Here is a 27,903-nt window from a genome sequence, read left to right as displayed (position 1 = left end):
CCACTTTTTTATGCATTCATTGATTCTTGTATGTGTCCTGATGGGGATCCAAACCGCAACCTTGGCTTTCTGGAGGACGTTCTAACCAATTGAGCTACCCAGCCACAGACTCCCCCTTGGTGCTTTGTTTTTATATTTTTAAATTTTTTTATTGATTTTAGAGAGAGGGAGAGAGAAACATCAATTGTTGTCCCCTGGAGACCCCCTACTGCAGCGGTTCTCAACCTGTGGGTCGCCCCTTTAGGGGTTGAACGACCCTTTTACAGGGGTCGCCTAAGACCATCGGAAAACACATATATAATTATATTGGTTTTGTGATTAATCATTATGCTTTAATTATGTTCAATTTGTAACAATGAAAATACATCCTGCATATCAGATATTTACATTACGATTCATAACAGTAGCAAAATTACAGTTACGAAGTAGCAACAAAAATAATTTTATGGTTGGAGGTCACCACAACATGAGGAACTATATTAAAGGGTCGTGGCATTACGAAGGTTGAGAACCACTGCTTACTGGGTATGGAGCCCTCAAAGGGGTATGGGCCCTGACCAGGAATAAACCTGTGACCTTTTGGTGCATGGGAAGACAACCCAGCCCGGGCTCCCCCTCAGTGCTTCTAAACATATGGGAGGGGGATCCAGCATTTCTCATTTGTTTACAGATGTTGTTACTGAGAAACCCCCTGTTGGGCTGGGCTGCCTGTCCGCTGTGTCCAATAACTGAGGCAGGGTTGAATCATATAAGGCATTTACTGAGACTAGCCAACCAAGAAGACAGGGAGCTTATAAGCATTCAAATCCTGTCTTACAGCAAGGTGCAAGGGACAGGATTATAAAGGGGAAGGGGCTAGGGCAGTGGTCGGCAAACTCATTAGTCAACAGAGCCAAATATCAACAGTACAACGATTGAAATTTCTTTTGAGAGCCAAATTTTTTAAACTTAAACTGTATAGGTAGGTACATTGTTATTAACTTAATTAGGGTACTCCTAAACTGGCCTTTGCTAAAAACGTCCTCAATCTGATTGAGGTATGTTCGCTGAGGTCCACCCCTTCCAACTCTCCCATCCACACTCGTATACTTGTTTCGTCTATCTCCTTTTGTTCATCCTCTCTATATGTCCAAACCATCTCAACATACCTTTCTCAATCCTCGACACTACATCTTCTTTCACTCCACAATGTTCCCTAAAATTAACTTAATAAACTTTACGTAAAGTTTTAAGTCAACTTCGCACTGTACGGGTACGCCCACACGTGGTATTTTGTGGAAGAGCCACACTCAAGGGGCCAAAGAGCCGCATGTGGCTCGAGAGCCGCGGTTTGCCGACCACTGGGCTAGGGTGAGTGGAATTCAGTTATGTGTAGTCCTGGCGTTCCGCAGAAGTCACCTATTGTCCTTAATCATAAGGTGATGAGATGATGTTTTGACTCCTGGTAGGTGGGTCTGACCACGCTTACAGGGTCTGCTTGCCAGATTCACAGCTGAGTCACCTCCTTAATCGCTTTGCACAAGCCTTAAAAAGGAAACTTCAGAAAAATTTAACCCCCTACTCACAAATAAACTTAACCCCTATTCACATAAGTATGTGTTCTAAGATTTAAAATATGATTATTTTTCAAATTAATTTAGATGCTCTATCAGATTATAAGTCCCCCTATCAAAATGAGAGTTGAAACTATTTGAAATCTTTAAAATGCTTAACACAAAGCATTAAGTTTTAAGTACCAAGACCCCAGTTTAGTGCTCACAGAATTTAAGGCAAGCGATTGTTTCCAATTTGGCCCCAAACTCTCTCGTCTTAATTAAAAAAAAACAACAAAACACCCACAAAAACAACAAAGAAACAAAAACACAACAAAAACGTTTAACTTGTAAAGATACCAGGAGACTATGCATAGGTTTGGGGAATGCGGAGAAAGCTGCCCTAACAGATCACCCTACGTAACCTCAACAGACCTGAGCTCTGCAGACCTGGATTTAAAATACCAGGATTCCGCGCACACGCAGCACACGCCACCCCGTCGCGTGGCATTGTGGGATTTGTAGTCCCCGCCTGCCTCCAGGATGGTAATGCGCAGCTCAGCCCGGGCTCAGGAAAAACGCGGCCTTGGCCAGGGCCGGGTTTGGGGCGTCTGGGCAGAGCGGGCGGGCGTGTGGCTTTTCCCCGGCCCCCCGGGCCGAGCGCAGGGGGGCAGCGGCCTCGCTCCCCTTCGGCCTCCGGGCGGGCTGGCGCGCACCCTCTGCGTCACGCGGGCCGGGGCTGATGATAAATTCCGGCGTGCCGGTCGGGGTTGCTGTGTCACTCGGCCCGCCCGGCGCGCCCCTTCCCGGCCGCCCTTCCGCACTGGCGCTCGGGCTCTTCCGGTGTCAGGGCGCCTCTCCTCTGCAAGTCCCTCTCGCGCCGCGGCCCTCGCACACCCCACCGCCCCTGCCGACTGCTCTTGCTCGGGCCCGGGCCCGGGCGCCGGACCGACCGGGGCCATGGAGAGCGTCGCCGCCAGGTATCGGCTGAGCTGCTCGCTCCAGGGCCACGAGCTGGACGTGCGGGGCCTGGTGTGCTGCCTCTATCCGCCGGGGGCCTTTGTGTCCGTGTCCCGGGACCGCACCACCCGCCTCTGGGTGCCGGACAGGTGAGCGCTGCGAGCCCGGCACCCCCGCGCCCCTGACTGTGTTGCACGCGTCCTGCCGCGAGTGGGGGAGAGCTAACCCTCCCGGCTGCGCCCTGCCCGCTCCCGTCCTCCCGGCCTGCGCTCAGGGCTGCGTTCCCTCCCGGTCCCGAGAGCACGGGCGCTCGGGGCGCGCGGTGGGAGCCACCGGGGCGCTTGGGTGGGAGGAGCAGCGGGTTGGGGGGGCCAGGGACCTGCTTTCGTGTCCCGACTTGACCACGATCGAGCGGGTGACCTTGGACGAACTTCTTCCCTCTTGGGGCTTCAGGTTTTGGACGACGATGTCCCGTGTTGCTTTGAGATTTTGGAAACGGATGGACGCCCCGTGCACCCTCCTCCGTGAGGCCGTGTGAACGCATCTGCTCTAGGATGTGCTCTGTAGCCTCAGTTCTCAAACATGGCCCTGCAGAGAGTTGTCCCAGTCAGAGTTGCTTAGTCTGGGGTCTGTGATGGGCTTCGATGGAGGGGAGGAGATCTCTCACATGTTCTGTGGACGTGTGCGGGGGATGTGCTGCTTTTTGAGGAGAGAAAGTGCCTTGCCTCCTCACTCACAAATAAAGGCACAAAAGGTTAAGCTCCAGTGCAAATCGAGTTCAAGAGTTCAGCCTTGATTTGGCCGATTGTCACTGGAAAACAGATTTCAGTTCAGAAAGAGAAAAATCGGAGCGGAGTTACTTTGTTAGCCCCCCCATCAGTAGAGGTTTCACACGGAGTTTGGGTGATCCATAAATTCAGATGGTAGCTACGGGTTGAGTGCCTCTAATTTGTTTGATTAGAAGAAGAGGACAGACAAGTTCTCTTATGTTTTAATGAACTGGCTTATAATGTGGAAGGGAAGATGGATCAAAAAAAAATAGAAAAATAATTACATATTTGGCATAAGGAAAACAGGTATCATATAGAGTTGAGTGGAGAGAGATGTTAGAGAAGGAAGCCTTTCTGAGGAGGTGTTTTCTTTTCTTTTCTTTTTTTGAAATATATTTAATTGATTTTTTACAGAGAGGAAGGAAGAGGGATAGAGAGTTAGAAACATCGATGAGAGAGAAACATCAATCAGCTGCCTCCTGCACACCCTCTACTGGGGATGTGCCTGCAACCAAGGTACATGCCCTTGACGGGAATCGAACCTGGGTCCCTTCAGTCCACAGGCCAATGCTCTATCCACTGAGCCAAACCGGTTAGGGCTTTCTTTACTTTTTTTTAATCTGACACATGGAGCTTGTCATGGGAGCCAGGAATAAGGAAGGCGAATTGGAAGAGCACTGTAGGTGGCGGGAGGGACACACTCAGAGGCCCTGGACTGAGCAAGAAGACAGCCCCTTTGTGCAGGAGGGAATGCGCTGTGAGGTGGGGCAAGTCTTTGAGGGCAGAGGAAGGGTTATCCTAGTTCGAAGCCTTATTTAAAGGGTTTCAAGCAACGAGCAGCACGATTCCATTTACCTGTTGAGAAGTTCCCGCGAGCTGCCGGTGGAGAACGGATTGCAAAGGGGTAAAGGTGGAAGTGGATCATTTTGGAGGCATTTACAGTAGTGTAGCCGGGACGAGATAGACTAGCCTAGGGCCGTGGTCGGCACACTGCGGCTCGCGAGCCACATGCGGCTCTTTGGCCCCTTGAGTGTGGCTCTTCCTAAGCCTCAGGAGTACCCTAATTAAGTTAATAACAATGTACCTACCTATATAGTTTAAGTTTAAAAAATTTGGCTCTCAAAAGAAATTTCAGTCGTTGTACTGTTGATATTTGGCTCTGTTGACTAATGAGTTTGCCGACCACTGGCTAGGGTATTGTAGAGCAAACTCCTTTATTGAACTGGAGGTGGCTTCTAAAGGTCTCTTCTAAGGTTGTGTGATATTCCAGACCACCTCGTAATAGTAGTGTGTGTTTGAAGACGACTACTGTTAACGTGTACATCTAAAATGGAGGTCAGTAGAAGCACATGCCCGCTAGGGTGTAAATATTGACATGAGGAGTATCTAAAGGGGATGCCAGGTGTCGTGGCTCCATCTGTGCATGTTGTGTATGAGTGTGCTAGGTTGACAAGAACTTAAATCACTGGAGTGATTGTGTTTACCAGGAACTTGAGGAACTTGGGGCTGAAATGATCCTCTATCTGAAAACTGGTTCTTTCGTTTAACTCATGTTGGTTTTGTTGTTTTGTTTAGTTTTTCAAAATTTATTTACGTATTTTTTCACCTAACACTGATTGAGAGCCTGCATTGTGCCAGGCACAGGGCAAGATGGTAGATGATTGGAGAGATAAGATAGTTTCACTTCTCATTTCCAGTTGCTTAGGGTAGAGCATCTCACAGTCACTGGGTGATGAACTTCTTACGCATCCCAAACTAGCGTGTCTCAACCATACTTTTAGTGTTGTAAAAGTGTCCTCAGGCTGATAATCCTGACGATTTTTATTTCATTGCTTATCAATACAGTAATGAAGCGCTGTAAAATGTTTGGAGAAGTAGTTAATGAAGGTTGTTTTCGTTAGGTTTCTGGATCAGGTAGTGTAGGGGTGGACTCGAAATGATGGGGGAATTTAGTTTCAGGGATGCAAAATAGTTCGAGGGTGGACTAGATACCTCATCTTTCACAAAAGCCTGTTGGGAATCCCCAAAATACCTGGGTCTTCTGAAAGTCCTTCAGAAAAGAGACATGTTTTTCTTTCTGGGTTTTTTTCTTTTTGGTTGTACGTTAAACTGAACCAGTCAGCATACCATTCTTTGAGATTGCTTCAGGCCGCTATAAGCCCACTTCAGATTAAACTGGATTTCTCAAGTCTATCACAACTATTGTTTTGCCTTTGAAAACTATCCATATTTGAAAGACACGACCACAGATTTTACATTCTGCATTAAATCTCTCCTGACTATGCCATGGTCTCATAAACACTCATCACTTTGGGACCTTAGACAAATACTTCTGTGGGGTTTGTTAATAAATCAGAGCAAGTTCCTTCCCACTTCCCATTTCCCTTTCTTGGAGGCAAAATTTTCATCTCCTAATAACTGCTTTATTTTTATTTTACTTATCTCTATATAAAATGCTGTACAGTCATGTGCTGCTTAACTAGGAGGATACATTCTGAGAAAAGTGTTGATAGGTGATTTCGCTGTGCGAACCTCAGAGTTCACATACACTAATCTAAATGATATAGCCAGACTACACACCTAGACTATTTGCTCTTAAGATACAGTCCTGTGCAGCATGTTTCTGTACAAAACAACACGAGATTAAATCATGCACAGAGAAAATGATACAAATTCAGAGACGCTGTAAACAGATGTATGAGGCTCCTGAATTAACTGCCAGCCAAGATGGTAGCCGGCAGCCATGCAGCTGAAGTGAACAGGAGGCTTGCTTGCTCCAGCAATGGAGGAAGCCAAGGTTCCCCGCCTGCTGCAGCCCGGCTCTGAGCTGCAGTCTAAGCAACTATGTTGCAATTATAGAAGCTAAACAAGCTCCAGAGACCTGCTTTTGGCCAGCTTCGGCCTCAGAGCTTAGAGCTGCTGTGATGACAACAGAGTTTCAATTATAGAAGCCAAACAGACCCAGAACCTGCTTTCAGCCCTCAGAGCTGGAGCCGGCTCTCAGCTCCAGTGACAGCTATAGAAGGTAAATAAATCCCAGAATAAAAAAAAAGGAGAGGCTGGGAGCTTAAGTTGCCCTCCAGCCTGAAAACGGCTCTCAGGCCCTCACCCAGACTGGCCAGGCACCCCAGTGGGGACCCCCACCCTTAAGGGGGTGTGACCAGCTGCAAACAGCCTTCAGCCCGTCATCCAGGCTGGCCTGGCACCCAAGCGGGACCCCCATCCTGTCTGGGACACTTTCAGGGCAAACCAGCCGGCCCCCACCCGTGCACCAGGCCCCTATCCAATACTACAGGCAGGGAGGGACAGCGCGAGCTGCCATCCGGGCCCCATGTGCAGCCATGCCGCCTAAGCCCCGCACAGCTAAGCCCCGCCCCCAGCTGGGACCCTATGACTATTGGAGAGCAGGAAAGTGCCCCTGGGCCCTGGGTCGCTGTGGTGATCCGGCCATCGGTAAGTAGAAAAGTACGACCTGTAGGCAGCCCCCAGCTGCGCCTGATCTGGGAGCAGGAAAGCCCGGCTTGCAAGCAGCACCGCCATCCTGGCCATATCTCAAGGGAGAGTACAACATGCAGTGGAGTCCAGGAGCCTGAGAGATCAACACAGAGGGGCTCCTGCTCTAAGCCTCCATGGTGTGGCTGGGGGCAGGCCCACAGCAGACACACACACACACACACACACACACAAACACACAGTGCCTGCTCTGAGCCTCCAATGTGGCTGGGGGCAGACACCTCCAATGGACACACACACACACACACACACACACACACACACACACACACCTGCTCCGAGCCTCTGCTGCCAGACTGTGGCCATCAGTAGGACATCCACTAAAGGCTCCAAGACTGAGAGGGGCAGGTTGGGCTAAGGGAACCCCACCCCCAGTGCACGAATTTCGTGCATCGGGCCTCTAGTATTTTTATAAGTAGAGTATACTCTAAAATAACGATAAAAAGCATAGTATAGTAAATACATAAACCAGTTACGTGACTTTTATTACCATTATCAAGTACATAATTGTATGTGCTATACTTCTATATGAATGGTAGGTTTGTTTACACCAGCATCACTACAGATATGTAATCCACTCCATTGTAATCTTATGGGATTACATCACATGCAGTCCAATTGACTGAAACATATGCAGTGCGTGACTATATTGCTATTTCTTTTTATTTTTAAAACTAGAGGCCCGGTGCACAAAAATTTGTGCACTTAGTGGGGGAGAGGTCCTCAGCCCGGCCTGTGCCCATTTGCAGTCGAGGACCCCTTGGGGGATGTCCACCTGTTGACTTAGGCCCACTCCCTGGGGGATCAGGCCTAAGCTTGCAGTCAGACATCCTTCTGGCAGCCAGGGAGCCCTCGGGGGATGTCCGACTAAAGGCTTAGGCCCCCAAGGGATCGGGCCTAAACCATTAGTTGGACATTCTTAGCGCTGCCACGGAGGTGGGAGAGACTCCTGCCACCACCTCTGCGCTGGCCAGCCATGAGCCAGCTTCTGGCTGAGTGGCACTCCCCATATGGAAGTGCACTGACCACCAGGGGGCCGCTCCTGCATTGAGCGTCTGCCCCCTCGTGGCCAGTGCGCATCATAGCAACCGGCCATTCTGCCGTTCAGCCAATTTGCATATTAGCCTTTTATTATTATTATTATATAGGATGTCCCTATTTCCCCCCTTTTGCCCCCTCTACCCAGCTCTTGTCCCCCACTTCTCTCTGGCCATCACCATACTGTTGTCTGTGTCCATGGGTTGTGCATATATTTTCTTTAGCTAATCCCTTCTTTAAATTCACTTCTTTAAATTTTTATTTTCAGATAAGTGCTTATAACTGCACTATTATATATTTTCTATTATATCATTTAGAATTAAGGTATTTTTTAATTGAACCCTTGTAAATTTTAGCACAATATAATAAATTATGCTAGAAGCAATTAGGAGATTTTTCATGTAATGCAGATACATTTCAATTAATATTTTATTAATTTTTAATTTTTTAATATTTTAATTTGAAATAATCTCATACATGTAAAAAAAAACTATAAAATACTAGAGCATATTATATGTACCCTTCACCCAATTTCTTAGGTTTTAATAATTTAAACATAACCATTATACAACTAACAAAATTTGGAATATATTTTTCTTATAATCTCTTTAATGTTTCTTAATCCTTTTACTTTGTTTTTGTTAATCTTCACCCAAGAATATTTTTCCATTGAATTTTAGAGAGAGTGAAGGGAAAGGGAGAGACACATTGATTGGTTGCCTCCTGCACATGCTCTGATAGGGACTGGGGATCAAGCCAGCAACTGAGATACTTGCCCTTGACTGGAATCGAACCTGGGACCCTTCAGTCCACGGGCTAATGCTCTATCCACTGAGCAAAACAGGCTGCAGCTTAATTCATTTACTTTTAATCTCTATGTGTCTTTATATTTAAAGTGGGTTTTGTTTTTGATTCATCCTCATAATCTGTCTTTTAATTGGTGCATTTATGCCACTGACTTTCAGAGTGCTTACTGATAGAGTTACTGCCATATCAGGCGGCTTCTGGGGCTTCCGGGGCCTGCCTGCGGCCTGGGACCGGATCCGATGACAGGCGGCAGGCAGGTGGCTTCTGGGGCTTCCAGGGCCGGCCTGCGGCCCGGGATCAGATCCTATAGGATCCTGTGATAGGATCCGATCCCGGGCCGCAGACAGGCAGCTTCTGGGGTTGCCCACGGGGGCCTGGATGGTGGGTCACGCTGGTGGCTGGCACTTTCCCGCCCTGCCTGCAGTATGCAAATTAGCCGCCATCTTTGTTGGTGGTTAATTTACATATCTCACTGATTAGCCAATGGGAGGCGTAGCAAAGGTATGGTCAATTACTATGTTTGTCTATTAGGTAGGATAGTGTATTTCAGGTATTTTCTATAGATCTTATTGTGGAATATGAGAATTTAGCTCTCTTTTCACCTTCTGCCAATGCCCATCACAAATGCCCTTAAATTGACTTAATTGAAACTGAATCAGTATTGTGACTGTACAGAGTCTGTGTGCACCTAAGCTATGGAGTAAACTGATAACTTTAACAATTTTATGATCTCCCTATAGCTACTAATTGCCTTATTTTGGGTTTTCATGTGCTTAATTTTCTATGTATCACCAATTCAGCTTTAAATGCTAGTTGTTTATCTCTCTCCTTTCAAGACTTTAGACATACTGGATATTTTACAGTTTCCTCTTTCTTTTGGTGAAAACTTTCTGACCTGCTCTGTCTGCCCCTGGTACACAACTAATCCTAGGACCTCCCTTTATTGTCATCTCCTTTATTCCCTTTTGGACCTCTTGTGTTTTATTTATTTTTTAAATATATGTTGTTATTGATTTCTGAGAGGAAAGGAGAGGGAGACAGAGATAGAAACATCAATGAGAGAGAATCATTGATTAGCTGCCCCTACTGGGGATTGAGCCCACAACCTATACATGTGCCCTTGACTGGGATCGAACCTGGGACCCTTCAGTCTGCAGGCTAGGGCTCTATCCACTGAGCCTGAGCCGAGCCAGCTAGGGCTCAATATCTTTTACTTTCTCTTTCTTGGTTTCCTCCCTTGATGTTTTATTGGAACACATCTTCCAGGGGCTTCCTGAAAGCACTGTAAGTCCAAAAAGGATTCTACTCTGCCTTGCTACTTGAATAATAATTAAAACATCTGCATCATTCTAATCCTATCTAATAAAAGAGAAACATGGTAATTAGCCATACCTCCGCTACCCTTCCCATTGGTTAATCAGGGCGATATGCAAATTAACTGCCAGCCAAGATGGCGGCTGGCAGCCAGACAGCTTGAAGCGAACATGAGGCTTGCTTGCTTCAGTGATGGAGGACTCCAACGTTCCCCACCTGCCTCTGAGCTTGCAGTTTGAAACATTGTTACAAATATAGAAGCTAAACAAAACCCCAGAAACCTGCTTTCAGCCAGCCGGGATCTCAGAGCTGGAGTTGAAACAGTGTTTCGATTATAGAAACTAAACAAACCAGATACCTGCTTTCAGCAGCCGAGGCCTCAGAGCTGGAACCAAGTTCAGAGCTAAAGCTGGCCCAGAATAAAAAAAGAAAAAAAGGAGCGGTTGGGAGCTTCAGTCACCCGCCAGCCTGAAAACAGCTCTCAGCTCCTCACCCAGACTGGCCAGGCACCCCAGTGGGGACCCCCACCCTGAAGGGTGTGTGACCAGCTGAAAACAGCCATCATCCCCTCACCCAGGCTGGCCAGGCACCCAGTGGGGACCCCCAATCTGATCCAGGACACCCTTCAGGGCAAACCAGCCGGCCCCCACCCGTGCACCAGGCCTCTATCCTATATAGTAAAAGGGTAATATGCCACCCAGCACCGGGATCAGGGGAGCCGCGAGGCCTCCCAGCACCGGGATCAGCGTGACAGGGGGCAGCGCCCAAACCCCCTGATCACCCTGCGGCTCTGTGTGTGACAGGGGGCGGGGCCACAACCTCCCTATTGGCCCTGCTCTGTTCCTGACAGGGGAAGGCGCCCCAACCCCCTGATCAGCCCTGCTCTGTGCCTGATAGGGGGGAGCTCCCCAATCCCCTGCTTGCCCTGCGGCTCTGTGTGTGACAGGGTGCGGCACCCCAACCCCTGATTGGCCCTGCTCTGTGTGTGACAGGCTGCGGCGCCCAACCCCCCCTCCCCATGGGCCCTACTCTGTGCATGACAGAGGGGAGCGCCCCAACCCCTGATCGGCCCTGCTCTGTGTGTGACAGGGTGTGGCGCCCCAACCCCCCCCCCACAGGCCCTGCTCTGTGTGTGATGAGGTAGAGCCATAACCTCCCTATCGGCCCTGCCCTGAGCGTGACAGTGGCGGCGCCCCAACCGCCTGATCGGCCCTGCGCTGTGGGTGATAGAGGGCGGCGCCCCAACCCCCTGATCCACCCTGCTCTGTGTGTGACAGGGGGCGGTGCCCCAACTCCCCTATTGGCCCTACTCTGTGAGTGACATGGGGGAGCTCCCCAACCCCGTGATTGACCCTGCTCTGTGCGTGACAGGGTATGGAGCCCCAACCCCCCCGATGGGCCCTGCTCTGTGAGTGACAGGGGGCAGTGCCCCACCCCCTGATTGGCCCTGCTCTGTGCATGACAGGGGGCAGCGCCCCACCCCCTGATTGGCCCTGCTCTGTGCGTGACAGGGGGTGGCGCCGCAACCTCCCCATCAACCCTGCCTTGAGTGTGACGGGGCGGTGCCCCAACCCCCCAATCGGCCCTACCCTGAGCGTGACTGAGGGTGGCATTGCAACCTCCCAATCCGCCCTGCTCTGTGCATGACAGGGGGCGGCGCCCCAACTCCCCAATGGGCCCTGCTCTGAGCCTGACCAGGGGCTGCACCTAGGGATTGGGCCTGCCCTCTGCCACCCGGGAGCAGGCCTAAGCCAGCAGGTCGTTATCTCCCTAGGGGTCCCAGACTGCGAGAGGGCACAGACCGGCCTGAGGGACCCCCCTCCCCGCCAAGTGCACAAATTTTTGTGCACCGGGCCTCTAGTCTATGCTAATAAAAGGGTAATATGCTAATTAGACTGGGAGACCTTCCAGGAGACCTTCTGGACAAAGCCATGGTGGCGGGGCCGAGGTTGAGGCTGTTAGGGGCCAAGAGGGGAGGGCAGTTGTGGGTGATCAGGCCAGGATGGGCCGGCAGTTGTGGGTAATCAGGCCGGTGGGGGGGGGTCGTTGTGGATCATCAGGCCAGCGAGGGTGTGTTGGGGCCACAGTTGGGGGCAAGCAGGCCAGCGGGGGGTGGGCAGTTGGGGGCAAGCAGGCCGGCAGGCAGGTGAGCGGTTAGGAGCCAGCAGTCCCATATTGCGAGAGTGATCGAGCCTAAACTGGCAGTCGGACATCCCTTGTGGGGTCCCAGATTAGAGAGGTTGCAGGCCGCGCTGAGGGTCCCCCTCCCTGCCCCTAGTGCACGAATATCGTGCACCTGGCCACTAGTTTCCAAATAATATTCCTCTAGCATTTTCAAGCCATTGTCCCATTTTATGCTAGCCTTTAGTGTTACAGTTGAGAAGACTGAAGCCATTTTGATTCTTGAGCTATTATTTTGTTCTGTCTAAAAGGCAGTCAAGTATTCACCCACTGTTCAGGGCCATTAGTGGACGGACCCTTTGAATATGAAAACTCATCCATAAGTTCCGGGACATTTTCTTAAATTCATTCTTTGGTTTCGTCTTCTTCATTTTCTCTGTCCTCTTTTCTTAAACTTTTTATCCCGATATTGAACTTGTTTCTAAATTTCTTTAATTCTCTTGTTCTTTCTTTTTGCTATACTTTCTCAAAATTGCCTTGACTTCTTATGAAATTATCTTCTTGTTTCATGTCTGCAATATCTTATATCTCTGAATATGGTAGTGATGTTTGTTTTAATTTTTTTTACTCCTTTACCAAGAATATGTTTTTTTGTTTTTGTTTTTTTTAAAATATATTTTATTGATTTTTTACAGAGAGGAAAGGAGTGGGATAGAGAGTTAGAAACATCGATGAGAGAGTAACATCAATCAGCTGCCTCCTGCACACCCCCTACAGGGGATGTGCCCTCAACCAAGGTATATGCCCTTGACTGGAATCGAACCTGGGACCCTTCAGTCCAAAGGCCATCGCTCTATCCACTGAGCCAAACCGGTTAGGGCTATCAAGAATATGTTTTTATTGATTCTAGGGAGAGAGAGACAGACAGACATTGGTCAGTTGCCTCCTGTACACACCCCAACTGGGAATTGAACCTGCAACCTGGAAATGTTCCCTGACTGGGAATCGAACCTGAGACCCTTCGGTGCACAGGACTACACTCCAACCAACTGAGCCACGCCTGCCAGGGCTGTTTTCTTTTGTTTGTTTGTTTGTTTGTTTTTTAAGTTATTTTCTCCTTAGTGGTCTGTTTCCTCCAAATTGTTTTTTTTTTTTCCCCTCCCTGTTTGTTTTGGTCATTATATATTTCCTGCTGGAGAAGCCTTTCCCCAGATGTCTGATAATCCTTATTCTGTGCTTGGTGTTAAGGTGGAGAACTAAAAGGTTTCTGAGTAGCACTCACTATTCATGGGTGGGGCGGCCTGGCTGGCTGTGAGCTTCAGGTAGGGTTATTTGGCTGGACCATTTCATTGGGCTGGTCTGCCTAGAGCAGTGGTTCTCAACCTTCCTAATGCCGCGACCCTTTAATACAGTTCCTCATGTTGTGGTGACCCCCATTTTCATTGTTACAAATTGAACATAATTAAAACAGCGATTAATCACAAAAACAATATGTAATTATATACATATGTGTTTTCCGATGATCTTAGGCGGTCCCTGTGAAAGGGTCGTTCGACCTCCTAAGGGGTCGCGACCCACAGGTTGAGAACCACTGGCCTAGAGCATGACTGCTTGGTCTCTAGGATTTTGTCTTTAGTGGTCTTGGCCTCCATTATGAATGTACATGTTCCTCATACCCCAAGGCTCAACTATGCTTTGTGTCCCCCAGGACTGTTACCTTTCTAAAGAAAAAGCTCCAGACTTTTGCTGGGTACAAAAGGGCAGTCGCCTGGCTGGGGTGTCTAGCTGCTTTTTTCTTTCTTCGCAATACTTTAGGCATTATTGATTCACGAAGTACTTAATTACCACGTAGAATATTGTGCTGGGAACTTGAGAAGATAAAAAGAACCAGGTCTGGATTCTGCCATTAAGAACTTCACAGACCAATACAAAAGATGCATGCAAACATCTGTACCGGGGTGCTCAGGGACACACACAGGCCAATTTAGTGGTTTACATAATACAGATTTTTTTATCATAGCCTATCTTTTAAATTTCTTTGGGTTTATTGATAAAATGGTTTCTAAAAACACATTTTAAAAAACCCATCAAAATAAAGTGGACAAGTTTAAAAATAGCTGCTACCAAATGCCTTCCTTTGAAGATTTTTTTTTTGTCATATGATTCAACTTCTGACTGATTCTGAAGACTTTCAACTAGTTTTCCTTATTTTAGTTCCTGCCGTTTCTTGTCCCCAATTTTAGTGGTACATACATAATGCTGTTAATTCTTTAGCCTTTTGGGGATTTATTGGTGGGTTTGTTCTCTAGTTTCCCTGCTGCCTACATACATAGATACATATACATGCATGCATATATCTATATGTGTGTGTATATATGTACATATATATTTTAAGAAAGGTATAAACTCTCAAGGCTAGGAAGAAAGAGAAAAAAAGAACAGGATTTTAACTTCCAGTAGTGAAGCTGACAGAAAAGTAGTAAGAGTCTTGGGAGACATGAGAAAAATGAGTTCTATGCAGGCGGCAGGGAAAGTAGAGAACCAATTTACCAGTGGATGCCCAAAAGGCTCAAAAATTAGCGGCATTATTTGCCTACACACACACACACACATTGTTTTAGAGGTGTTTGGGAAGGGAGTGAATATAGATGAGTGTGTTCAGTCTTTACTCAGGAGTCTTAATCTCTGTATTTATCTCATCTCTTTCAACTAGACTGCAAACTCCTTGCTTTAGCTTAAGTCAGATACATAATTCTTTATATCCCTCTCAGCAACTAACCACCTTCCATATAGTATGTCATAATCTGTTAGACTTGTTATGTAAGGCAGTGATGCTAAGTGACTAAATGTGTAACAAATTGGTAATCTTTCTAATCCCCAGGGAGTTGATGTGCTGTGTCCCTAGAGCAGTCATTTATACATAGTTGTATTAGTTCCTATGGTTTGCATATTGAGAATGATTGATATTCTATTTAGATACACATACCAGTGATGGCGAACCTTTTGAGCTCAGCGTGTCAGCATTTTGAAAAACCCTAACTTAACTCTGGTGCCGTGTCACATATAGAAATTTTTTTATATTTGCAACCATAGTAAAACAAAGACTTATATTTTTGATATTTATTTTATATATTTAAATGCCATTTAACAAAGAAAAATCAACTAAAAAAATGAGTTCACGTGTCACCTCTGACACACGTGTCATAGTTCGCCATCACTGTACTATACTGATGGGTACAAAGTTTATGTTTGATAATGTGAAAATGTCCTCAGTGTTTAAGGCTTATTGATAGTGGGTTCCATTATCCTAATTGCATGAATGGTTTCACTTCACCACGGATTTCTCAGGGTAACAATTACTGTTAAGTAGAAATGAAAATGGAGGATGAGGAAAGCAACTTAATATATTTGTTCCCTTCCCTTTCCTTGCTTGTTCTTCCTGTTAGTTAACTGTTATTAATGAAAACCTAATTAAACTTTTCCAAAGGTGATATAAATCTTTGTAGTAGCTGATATACACTGAGTGGCCAGATTATTATGACCACCTGACGTTTGTAGGCAAATTAGCTATAATTTCATGCTGAGGTTGCTAGAGGGCCAGACCATTATAAATAGGGAAGCAGGTTGTTTACCACGACAGTAGAAGTGATTTTTTTCTGAAGATATGGGTAAACAACACGATTTAACAGCCTTTGAACGGGGGATGATTGTTGGTGCTCGGAGCCATGGAGTATCAGCAAAACAGCCGAAGGCCTATTCGAACACCTTTGCTGTCTGCAGTTACCAAGATAAAACGTCTCCAATTTGCACAGGAACACAAGGATTGGACAGTCGAGCATTGGAAAAAAGTCATGTGGTCCGATGAATCACGTTTCCAGTTGCATCATGTAGATGGCAGAGTGAGAATTTGGCGGAAACAGCATGAAAGCATGCACCCCACATGCATGAGTATAACCCTTCAAGCTGGTGGGGGCAGTGTTATGGTTTGGAGCATGTTTTCCTGGCATGACTTGGGCCCTTTAATTCATGTGGAACAACGTCTGACTAGCACAACATACCTAAGTATAGTTGATGATCAGTAATTAATAAATAATATATCATCAGGTTCATCCTATCATGTTGATGGCGTATCCCAATGGAGATGGCTTCTTCCAATAAGACAGTGCGCATGCTACGGTGCTCGTATTGTGCAGGAGTGGTCTCAAGAACATGAGGGAGATTTTTCCTTGCTTAGGTGGCCCCCACAATCACCAGATCTCAATCTAATTGAGCATTTGTGGGATGAAGTTAAAAGAGCCATCAGGCAGCTGGTTCCACAACCATCAAATCTCACAGAACTGGACAGTGCTATTCATCAGGCATGGTGTCAGATTCCTCGCATCACCTTTCAACATCTCGTGGAGTCAATGCCAAGAAGAATTGCCGCAGTATTGAAGGCAGAAGGTGGCCCAACGAAGTACTGATCAGGTGGTCATAATAATCTGGCCACTCAGTGTATATTAGCTATTAATATTTAAAACAATAGATACTTGAAATAGTGTGCACTCTGTAAAGTTCAACCTAGTAGACACTAAATGAAATGAGTACTTTGACAACTATGTCCTAGGCTATGTTAGAGAACAATTGTATGTCTTATTTATTATCATGTCTTTCTAGTCCTAACAGGGGCTTCACAGAAATGCACTGTATGAGTGGCCACTCTAATTTTGTATCTTGCGTATGCATCATACCTTCAAGTGACGTACATCCTCATGGACTAATCGCCACTGGAGGAAATGACCATAATATTTGCATTTTCTCACTGGAGAGCCCAGCACCACTTTACATACTAAAAGGTCACAAAAATGCTGGTGAGTATAGTGCTTTGGTGTGTTTCTATTTGAAAAAAAATTTATCCATTTGAAAGTAAAATTTACAGATAATTTTTTCCTGTTTTTTGTTTGTTTGTTTGTTTTCATATTTGTTAACCTATTGCTAATATGCTTGGTAGTAAAATCCTTTTTTGGATCAGAATTTTGTTCTATAAATTCTGATACAGATTTACTGTTATTAGTGAAGTTTATTATGCTTACACAGGGGTGGACAAAAGTAGATTTAAGTGGTAATACAAATAATACAGTAAATAATAAATAATATATGAATAAACTCCTTTTCCCATACTCACAACTGTAAACCTACTTTTTGTCCACCCCTGTGTATTTAAAAAGTAAAGTGTTCAGCCCAGCCAATGTGGCTCAATGGTTGAGTGTAGACCAGGAGGTCATGGTTTGATTTCCGGTCAGGGCATGTGCCCAGCTTGCTAGCTCAGTCCCCAGTAGGGGGCGTGCAGGAAGCAGCTGATCGATGATTCTCTCTCATCATTTTATATCTCTCTCTTTCTGAAATCAATCAAAAAATACTTTTTAAAAAGACTAAAATGTTCAGTTATAAAAGGAAGAGGTGTATAATTTTGATACACTTTGTGATTTTGGATTTTTAGCTATTTTGTGCAAGGAATTTACTGAAGAAACCTAAGAGTATTTTTAAATCTTCTGTTATGTCTATTTATACAGCAAAATCAGATGTGTTTATAGCTCTGTTGTCATTATTGAAGAGGAATACTTTTGAATATCATTTTCTGTGATTTGTGTATACTATTTCTGATTCTGAAATTCCTGAATTTGTGTATGGCTTAGCAGCTCTTTGTTATAAAATGATGTTTAATCAGTGGAGTATGTGAACTTATTTTTTTAATGTATCTAGAATAGTTTGGAACATCTGTAAGCAAATAGTATGGCCCATAAACACTTTAAACTTAATTTCATTGAGTTTATAAAATGTTTTTGTATGTATGTATGTGAAATCTTCAATACAGAGTGATTCAGATTTTTTTTTTAACTTTCTTCTAGAAATCTTCACTATATACAAAAGTAGAGTGGCCAGGCAAAATCTCATTTATTATCAAATATCCAGTGAATGCTTACATTTACCCAGTTGTCTCATAAATGTTTTTTTACAATTTGTTTCACTGGTGATCCAAACAAGGTTCACAGGTCTCTCTGTCAGTTTGTTTCCCTTTTCCCTCTCCATTGGAAACCAGCTTATTATACCTGTAGAATGTCCAACAATCTAAACTTTGCTGATTAGAGCCTTTTTGTTCCCTTTAACATGTTCCTCAGTCCCCCATATGTCTTGTAAGCTATTAGTTAAATCTAGAAGCTTGAGCAGGTACAGATTCAAGTTTCTGGCAAGAACACTTTATAAGAAGTATTGTGTATTTAACACGTCCATCTGGAGGTACATAAATATCTCTTTTTGTGATGTTGAGATTGATCAGTGGGTTCTAGTGTTGTACATCCATTCATTATAAAATTCCCATCAGTTTTTTAGCACCTATTGATGATCATTGCATAGATCCAGTATTATTTCATTAATATTTGCAAAATGACTGTACTCTATGTCATTATTTCTGCATTTAATAACTAGCACTTTTCTATATAGAACTTTTCCACATCAACTCTTTGGTTACCACGTGAGAATTTTATACAGAGAAGCCAGGTTAAATGCTTTCCTTGCCCCCTCTCCCACTTCTTTTACTGGGTTTCAAAATAAGTTGGCTCCCTAACATTTTTTTTCCCTTTTTGATTTCTCAAAATGTCCCACATTTGGCCATTGGGATCTTTTAAATGGGCTCCTGTGACCAGAGAATAAATCTCCATCTCCTGCAGTGAGTGAGGATGCACTTTCTGACTGTAGGCTGAGAGGAGAGATCTAGTGTTTCACTATGTTGTGTGCAGACTGTGAATCACTCTTCTATTTTTCAAGTCCTTTGCTTAGCCCCATCCTTTATGGAACCAACAGTGGCTGCATACTGAGCCTCATAGTTGCAGTACCCTCTCACTCTACTCCTGAGTTCCTCTTGTGCGTGTTTAAATTGTAACAGGGGTGGGCAACCTTTTTGTGAGTGCGTGCCAAAACCAGCAAAATCTCTGACTCAGAATTCTTCTGTGTGCCAACCCTGATTTTTTGAGAACATGTTACGCCTACTTGATATCTCTTAAGGTGTATGTATGTGAAGAACCTTGAAGAAATAATAAAATTAATTTGAGCAACAAAAACACAGTATATGATGATGAAAAATACATTTATTTTTTAATGTAAACATGTACACTGATAGTCCAACAGAAAACTTTATGACTCCGTTTGGTATTATCAGTGGGACTTTTGCTGCTGCATCACTGATGACAGATTTTACATCAGGTTTATATTTCGTGACCTTCAGAGATATGCACGAGCTACTACTTTGATCTGTCAGGCTAATCCTATTACAAGACTTAACAAAATTCATCACTGAGAACAAAGTTTCACAAGCGTATGTGGATGAAACCAAAACACTGGTCGGATCTAGGAAGGCAGGGAGAGTTAAGGCAGAGGCATAGAAATTGCTCTTCCCCTCTCTTGTCAAGCCATGTCTACGGTCTTTAAGATAACTTGTTATGTAAAATTATTTATTTATCTAAGATGCACCTACACTGAATTTATCTGAAAAATAAAAAAGTTGATATTAAGAAAAAAATTGTAAATGGAAGATTATAAGAGAGGGTTTTGCGTGCCAGCAAAAGTTACTGGCGTGCCATGTTTGGCACGCGTGCCAGGGGTTGCCCACCCCTGAATTATAACCTCCCTCCATTTGGCTAAAGCAGTTATGCTAGTTTCAGTCTTCTTTGGCCTTGTAGATTAATACCATTTATAGCATTACTGCAGACAGTCTGCCATTTTTAATCAGAATTCTGTCTTTTTTTTCCCCATGTTTTTAGATGACTCTTCATTTATAATTTTTAGCCTGTATAATTTTACATCAATAAAACATTAATTAACTATTTCATTACTATTGAACACTTAGTTCCAGTTTTTTTGGTTATAAAGTGACCCTAAGTATCTATATAAACAGCATTTCAAAATCATTCGCATTGCCTTCTTATGTGGTTTCTTAGATTGTGCAACCCACTTAATCCTGTTCCCTCATTTACAGACGATGAACCTGAGGTTGAGTATGTCCCTGTGGTCAGCTCAGAAGTGTCATCTGTAGTACTTGCATCAGGCAGTCTGACAACAGTCTTGATCAGTGCACACTTCTGCATCTCCATTGAGTTAAGCCTTATTTGGCTAATATACTATCACTGTGTTTTTTAAATTGCAATGCTTTAATAACTAACAAGATTGAACTTTTTCTATATGAATGCTTTTTTTTTTTCTTTAGTTTGTAGTCTTTCATCTGGAAAATTTGGGACATTACTTAGTGGCTCATGGGACACCACTGCTAAAGTCTGGCTGAATGACAAATGCATGATGACCTTACAGGTACAGTAGTTCTGTGTGAATGTGCTAGATAATAATTAAGTACAATGACTCGGTGGCAACTTAAATTAATACCCATTTTACTTTCAGGGTCATACAGCTGCAGTCTGGGCTGTAAAGATCTTACCTGAACAGGGCTTAATGTTAACTGGATCAGCAGACAAGACTATTAAACTGTGGAAAGCTGGAAGATGTGAGAGGACTTTTTCAGGTAATACAGAGTAGACAGCTTTTATAATCTCATTGCTTCATATGTTTAGAAGCTTGAAAGTGGTAGTTGAAAAACATCACCCGCATATCTTTTTCTTTTTTAACCCCCACCCAAGGATATGTTTTATTGATTTTTTTTTTTAAGAGAGGAGAAGAGAGAAATGAACATCAGTTGGTTGTGTGTGCCCCCCAACACACACACACACACACACACACACACACACACACACACACGGCCCCACTGGAGATCAAACCTGCAACCTAGGTATGTGCCCTCACCAGCAACCTTTTGGTGCATGGGACAATGCTCCAACCAAGCCACACAGGCCAGGGCACCCACATGTCTTTTTAAGATATAATGAGACCTCTCATTAAACAACCAGATTGAATAGTAAATAGGTATCTGATAGGCTATAATGGGTGCATGTGCTTCTATAAACTATATATATGTAATTTGTGGATGCATTATGTTTTTTCTTGTCCTTTGAACATGTTCAGTTTGAAACTTCAAAGCATAAGCCTTATTGATGATAGAGCATTAGTGTTAGCTTCATCTATATGAAGGAATACATAAGTGCTTTTATTAATATTGAAGTACATTGTTTATTAATACATTTCAAGCTCTATGTGGTGGTTTAGGTGGGTAGCCTTTTTAAATCTCAGCTATTAAATAACTTCTACACTGAGGCATCTTCTGTGTAATATTAGTATTGCTGATTTATCTGTGGGGCACTTTGATTTTTTGTATGAATTTTTTTCTTTTTTTTCTTTTACTTAAAGCTTCTTCCTCTTTTTTAAAAATGTTTTTATTGATTTTAGAGAGGAAAAGAGAGGGCGGGAGAGATACAAACATCAGCTGCCTTCTGCATGACCCCCACTGCCAGGGATAGAGCCGACAACCTGGGCATGTGCCCTCACCAGGAATAGAACCTATGACCTCTTGGTGCATGGGTCTATGCTCAACCACTGACCCACACTGGCTGGGCTCATTTACTATTTCAAAGTTGATCACCACCCTGGAGGATAATACTGCAAGGTGTCCCTTTGTGAAGATGAAACTATCTATAGATGGAAAATGGGCAGTGAGTCATAATATGCATCTGTTTTTGTTTCCATACATATATGTGTATCAAGTTGTTACTAATCAGTGATAGCTAATCTAAATTAGCAAATACTGAGCATGGGAAAGGTTTGACTTCTGATCCCCTTTATTAGATGACTAGCTTCAGGGAATGTTTTATCTCTAAAAAAATGTAGATATTTTCTACAAGACTTCAATTAACATGGAAAGAAATTGAATTTTATCAAGTATATCTCCAGTTACATAATTAAAAACATGCAAGAAGTTTAGTCCATAAATTTTTGTCATTTTAAAAAATCAGTAATCATTGGCTTTTATTTTATCATTTTAATGCTTGGATTTATATAAATTGTGAAATGCTCCCAATGATAAATCAGCAGTACTTGGCTGAATATTTGCATTTTGGTTGAATTGGAGTGGTAGAAAAAGTTTAAATTTGATGGAATCAAGAGATGTAGGATAGTCCAGCCCATAGTTCAATTGATGGAGTCTTGTCTTGTACACCAAAAGATTGCTGCTTCGATTCCCAGTCAGTGCATGTACCTGGGTTGCAGGCTCGATCCCTGGTGGAGACTTGTATGGAAGGCAGCTGAGCAATGTTTTTAGCTCTCCCTTCCTTCTCTAAGTGTGTCCTCAGGTGAGGATTAAAAAAAAATATATATATATATATATATATATATGTATATATATATTTTAAAGAGGCAGGATAATAAATCAGGAAACTTGAATTCCTGTTTTAGCTTTGCCACTAATCTTGTTGTTTTAGAGAAAGTAATCTCTCAACCTATTTTTGCATATTTTAATAAAGTTTACTTTTCTTTGATGGTTTTAATATTTCAAACTTTAAATAATTACAGTCTTTTGTAATCTTAGTTTTTAATTTTCTCTGGTGTTTTATAAATATTAATTTCAGTATTCTGTGGTAAGAAATTTAAGGTTATTTATTCCTTGTTATATTTTCTGTTATATTTGAATATTGTATATGTTATGAATTAATCTTGTTACTGGGGAAGAAAAGTTGAACTGTCAGGTAAAAAATGAGAGTTGTGGAGATCAAAATTCTGTTTCTGGAAGGTTTTAAGACAGAATTTGGAGAAGATACAATGAATATAAAATAACTTCCCAAGACTGGTAAGAAATATGGCCAAATCTGAAATATAAATTTGGTTTATCAGGCTTTTCTACTGAAAAATTGAATTTTTCAAATTTGAAATCACGCTTTCCTATTCACCAATGTGTTTTACAATGCTTATGAAATACATAGAGCCATCACCCAAATAATCTATTGTACTGATTGACATATTTTTTTTTAATACAGGGCATGAAGACTGTGTAAGAGGTTTGGCAATTTTGAGTGAAACAGAATTTCTTTCGTGTGCAAATGATGCCAGTGTTAGAAGGTGGCAAATTACTGGCGAGTGTCTCGAAGTCTATTTTGGACATACAAATTATATTTATAGCATATCTATCTTTCCAAATTGTAAAGGTAAGATTATTTTATACCATGTATTTAAAATTTTGTATTAACCTTTATTTCGTCACATTCTTAAGGTGAGGGAAGGAGAACTGAGGACTTAAATCAGTTTACTAACTGTAATTTGAGTAATTTAGTGACTTTATATTTTTTCCTAAAGAAGAAAATGATATGATCATCTTTATATTATTTTACATTTGATGGTTGTGAAAAGTTCTTAAGTATCTGAGGAAAGGTTTTACATAATTTATTGGTGTTTAGTATGTAAGATGAAAAATGTATACAAACCTGTTTTTTAAGTTATATAAAAGTGACAAATACATAGAATCTAAAACTATAATTTAAAATACTTTAGAGTTAAAAAAATCTGTCTAGAAAGATGGTATATATACATGTACTTAATTGTATTTATTCAACCTAATTTTTTCTGTATTTATCAATTTCAGATTTTGTGACAACAGCAGAAGACAGATCTCTGAGAATCTGGAAAAATGGGGAATGTGCCCAAACAATCCGACTTCCAGCTCAGTCTATATGGTGCTGCTGTGTGCTTGACAATGGTGACATTGTGGTTGGTGCGAGGTATTTATTTTCTAGTCAATCAATAAATAATATGTGTCTAGAACTGTGGTGGACATTAGAGTGCACAGAGATAAGTCATAAGGAAGTTCAGGTGAATTGGAGAGACTGTCTGCACGATTCTGGTACTGAACAAGAGTAGTTGGCATAACAGCTCTTACACTAATGATGCTGGATTTACTATGTCAGTACTGTAGGTTGTACAGTTGAAACTGAATGCAAAAGAAGTCAACAAAGGTAGAGATTGGTCTGGGAAAACTTTCAGGAAAAGAAATGTAGATGGGATTTTGAAAGATAATGAGTAAGAAGGGAAATGAGAATTTTTATTAAAAGAAACTATAAGTAAAGATGTAGCATGGGAATGAAAGTGATGTCTTAGGAGATAAAGGAAAATGGTGGAGGACTAATGCTGGGGAAAAGTAGTTAATAGGTAAGATGGGGCTCACTTATAGATTTAGTGCTTGGAGTTAAAGAGTTATAGCTCTTAAACAAGAAGTGAGATGATTAAAGTAGGACTTATGAATTATTAAATATGGGTGTTTTATTTAATTGGTGTTGACAATGAGAAGGAAAGCCAATTAGAAAGCAGCTGCAGTATTAAGGGTGTAAAGTTATTAAATATTGGCTCCTTCATGGCACTGGATAAGAGACCAAAAATGAGATAATTCAGAGGAAAATGATCAGAAATGGGGTGAAAGAAAAGGATAAAGCTTCAAACTTTTGGTGATTGGAAGTGTGCATTAAGAACAATGGGGACAAGGGAGAACTTGTGAATTGGAGAGACCGTATGCACGATTCTAATACTGATCAAAAGTAGTTGGTATAACAGTTGAAGAAAAATAAACGAATTGAAAGGGCGAAATTGCTGTTAGTGGAATATTATGCAAGAAACAACATTTACTGTCGAATTAGGTAGGATTAGTATATTTGAAAGTGGCTAACTTGCTTCCCCACCCCAAAATTTAGAATTGAGAAATCATGGAAATGAAGTCATTTTTCTGAGACCAAAGGTGCCATCTAGACCAAACCCCTTGATTTGGGGTTATACTGCTAGTTAATGGCATGCGAAAGGCTGATTCCATGTTTCCCTGAAGAACAGATATTGAGCATCTGCTACGTCCTATGTTGGGTACTCCTACCTTTAATAAAGTAAACCCACCCACTACCCTTCATATACTGTAACACCTATTGACTTTTAAAGTATACACTTTATCTCCAAATTTTTATGATGGTAACTATTTAACTTGGAATTAAAATTTATGTTAAATATATATTTCTCTGACCATGCCAATAATTTTTCCCTAGTCTTTTTTTTTTTTTAATATAGTGCTTTTTCTGATTGATTGACTTTTAAAGAGAGAGGAAGGGAAAGAGAGAGAGAAACATTGATTTGTTGTTCCTCTTATTTATGCATTCATTGGTTGATTCTTGCATGTGCCCTGGCAGGGGATCCAAACCTTCGAGTATTGGGATAATGCTCAAATCAACTGAGCTACCCAGCCAGGGCTTCCCTAGTCTTTTTTCACCCTATACATCACTTTACCAGTAAAAACTAATACAGGGTGGTGTGTGCTCAGGTCAGCATAGTGCAGTACTCAGCAATAAACACATAGTAACATTTCTCATGTTCACAAAGATTCTTTTTGCTTCGGATCACTCAGGTGTGATAATGTTAATAAACTCTGGCAATGACTTAAAATCATTTTGTTTTTCTTTATAGTGATGGTATCATTAGAGTGTTTACAGAATCAGTGGATCGGACAGCAAGTGCTGAAGAAATCAAGGCTTTTGAAAAGGAACTCTCTCAGGCAACCATTGATCCCAAAACTGGTGATTTAGGGAACATTAATGCAGAGCAGCTTCCTGGGAGGGAACATCTGAATGAACCTGGTAAATATTTCCATGTTATCTAGTAGTAAAAATTGTTAGCAGTTATTCCAGAATTTTGGAGTGATTAAAGCAGGGGTCCTCAAACTACGGCCCGCGGGCCACATGCAAATACAAATATTGTATTTGTTCCCGTTTTGTTTTTTTACTTCAAAATGAGATATGTGCAGTGTGCATAGGAGTTTGTTCATAGTTTCTTTTTAAACTATAGTCCGGCCCTCCAACGGTTGGAGGGACAGTGAACTGGCCCCCTGTTTAAAAAGTTTGAGGGCCGCTGGATTAAAGTGATAGGGGAAAAAGGTTGTTTCATTTAGTGTAGAAGTCATTGGTGGGTAAAACTGCTGGCTCCCTAGTTCACAAATCAAGGCAGTCGCATCAGAGGGTCTGGTAGTCGTGTTTTTCACCAACACATAGTTGTGGTTTTAAAAAACAAAAGCCATCTGCCCTCAAATGTCCTTTATGAAGCATTAAACATTAATTTTATTACATCTTCACCCCTTTAGTAAAAATATTCTGGGTGACAGAAGGTAAATTACACATGTGGTGCACCAAAGTTCCATGGCATCTGGAAGATCAGTATTTGTGCAGTCATTGACGTTGAAGGCTGAATTATTGGCTTTTTTCATGGAATGCCATTTTTATTTCACAAATCGACTAGTTATTCAGGCTTGGGTATTTGGCAGGCATTTCTTAAAAATGAACAAACTGAGCTTGTCACTTTAAGGAAAACAACTGATGATATTTGTTGCCAAAAATAAAATTCAAACTTTCTAGTGTGAATTGAAATTTTAGAAAATCTGTAACTCCTCACCAGGAGCTTAATAGTTTTCCAATGCTTACAAGACTGTTCTAATGATATCAGTTGTACTATTAACAGTGTGGTCTTTTTTTTATATATATATATATAATCCTCACCCAAGGACATTCCATTGATTTCTGGAGAGTAAAAGTGTGGGAGGAAGGGGAGGCGAGAGATGAGAGAGAGAGAGAGAGAGAAAGAGAGAGAGAGAGAGAGAGAGACAGACAGAGACAGATACCCCCATGCGAGAGAGACACATTGATTGGCTGTCTCCTACACACACTCCTACCAGGGCTGGGGAACCTGCAACTGCAGTACATGCCCCTGACCGGAACTGAACCCACAACCCTTAGGTCTGCAGGCTGACGCTCTAACCACTGAGTCAAACCGGCCAGAGCAACAGTATGATTTTTTTTTTATCCTCCTATCTAATAATAGATAAACATGGTAATTGACCTTACCTTCGCTATGCCTCCCATTGGCTAATCAGTGTGATATGCAAATTAACCGCCAACAAAGATGGCAGCTAATTTGCATACTGCAGGCATGGCAGGACAGTGCCATCCCACCTGCCCCGCTGCCATCTGGGCCTGCTATTTGCAACCCAGGGCAATGGGCGTCCATGTGTGACCCGACCTGGGGCAGCGACCCGGGGAGGCGGGGCAGGCACCGAGGGATCGGGCCTGCCATCTGCCATCGGGGAGCAGGCCTAAGCCAGCAGGTGGTTATCTCCCGAGGGCTCCCAGACTGTGAGAGGGCACAAGTGGTGCTGAGGGACACCCCCCTCCCTCGCCAGTGCACAAATTTTTGTGCACCGGGCCTCTGGTATTAAATAATAAAATGTGTAAACATGTGGACAGTCTGCATTACTCATTTAATATTTTCCAAATGCCAGTTCACGGTGTTACAAAATCGTGAATGGGTAAAAGACCTGTTCAAAGTGTAAGAGAGACCAATGGATTTTAGTTTAATAGAGCATGACAAAGTCATTGGTGTGGTTTCAGATTCTAAATTGTAACCTTTAAGAACCTGCTACTTGCACAATATCCATATTTTTTCTGAAAAGGCTCTTAAGCTAGTCTTCCCTTTTTTAACTTTTTTCTTTTTCTTTATATACTTCTACCAGAACAACAGATTGAATGCACAGGCGGGTATGGTAAATCCAGCTGTCTTCTATTAGGGGAGAGAGTAAAGAGATTTACAAAAATGGAAAACAATGCCAGTGTTTTCACTGAATTTCTAAAAGAAACATATTTTTTATTAAAATGTTTATTCAGTATGTAGTGGATCTATTATTGTTTTCCAGGAAGTAAAAATATTCTCATTTTTAATTTCAAATCCAATAAATTAGTTGATACAACCCACATTAAAAGATGATCTTTGGGCTTCTGAATAACTTTTATGACTATAAAGAGATCTTGAAACTAAAACTTTAAGAACTGCTTCCTTAATACCATGTTTTGATATTTTTACAATCCTTT

The 27,903-nt window shown here is 42.6% G+C and overlaps 1 protein-coding gene across 5 annotated transcripts in view; it reads left to right on the top strand.

Moving 5' to 3' along the window:
• Window positions 1–2,180: 2,180 nt before the first annotated feature.
• The window catches only part of PLAA (phospholipase A2 activating protein), a 39,414-nt gene continuing 13,691 nt past the window's right edge, over window positions 2,181–27,903 (top strand). The window contains exons 1-7 of one of the 5 annotated variants that reach the window (XM_036331290.1): window positions 2,181–2,641; window positions 16,712–16,905; window positions 20,295–20,395; window positions 20,483–20,603; window positions 23,002–23,169; window positions 23,604–23,739; window positions 25,457–25,626. In XM_036331290.1, the coding sequence (XP_036187183.1) occupies window positions 2,493–2,641; window positions 16,712–16,905; window positions 20,295–20,395; window positions 20,483–20,603; window positions 23,002–23,169; window positions 23,604–23,739; window positions 25,457–25,626 (1,039 nt within the window). In that variant the 5' untranslated portion in view covers window positions 2,181–2,492. Of the gene's footprint in view, window positions 2,642–13,327; window positions 13,378–16,711; window positions 16,906–20,066; window positions 20,185–20,294; window positions 20,396–20,482; window positions 20,604–23,001; window positions 23,170–23,603; window positions 23,740–25,456; window positions 25,627–27,903 lie in introns of those variants that run through there. The other 4 variants (XM_036331289.1, XM_036331288.1, XM_036331291.1 and 1 more) reach the window with 4 other exon arrangements.

Source organism: Myotis myotis, unplaced genomic scaffold, assembly GCF_014108235.1.
Source record: "Myotis myotis isolate mMyoMyo1 unplaced genomic scaffold, mMyoMyo1.p scaffold_m19_p_12, whole genome shotgun sequence".
Classification (NCBI taxonomy): domain Eukaryota; kingdom Metazoa; phylum Chordata; class Mammalia; order Chiroptera; family Vespertilionidae; genus Myotis; species Myotis myotis.
This window is presented reverse-complemented; position numbering and strand designations above follow the sequence as displayed.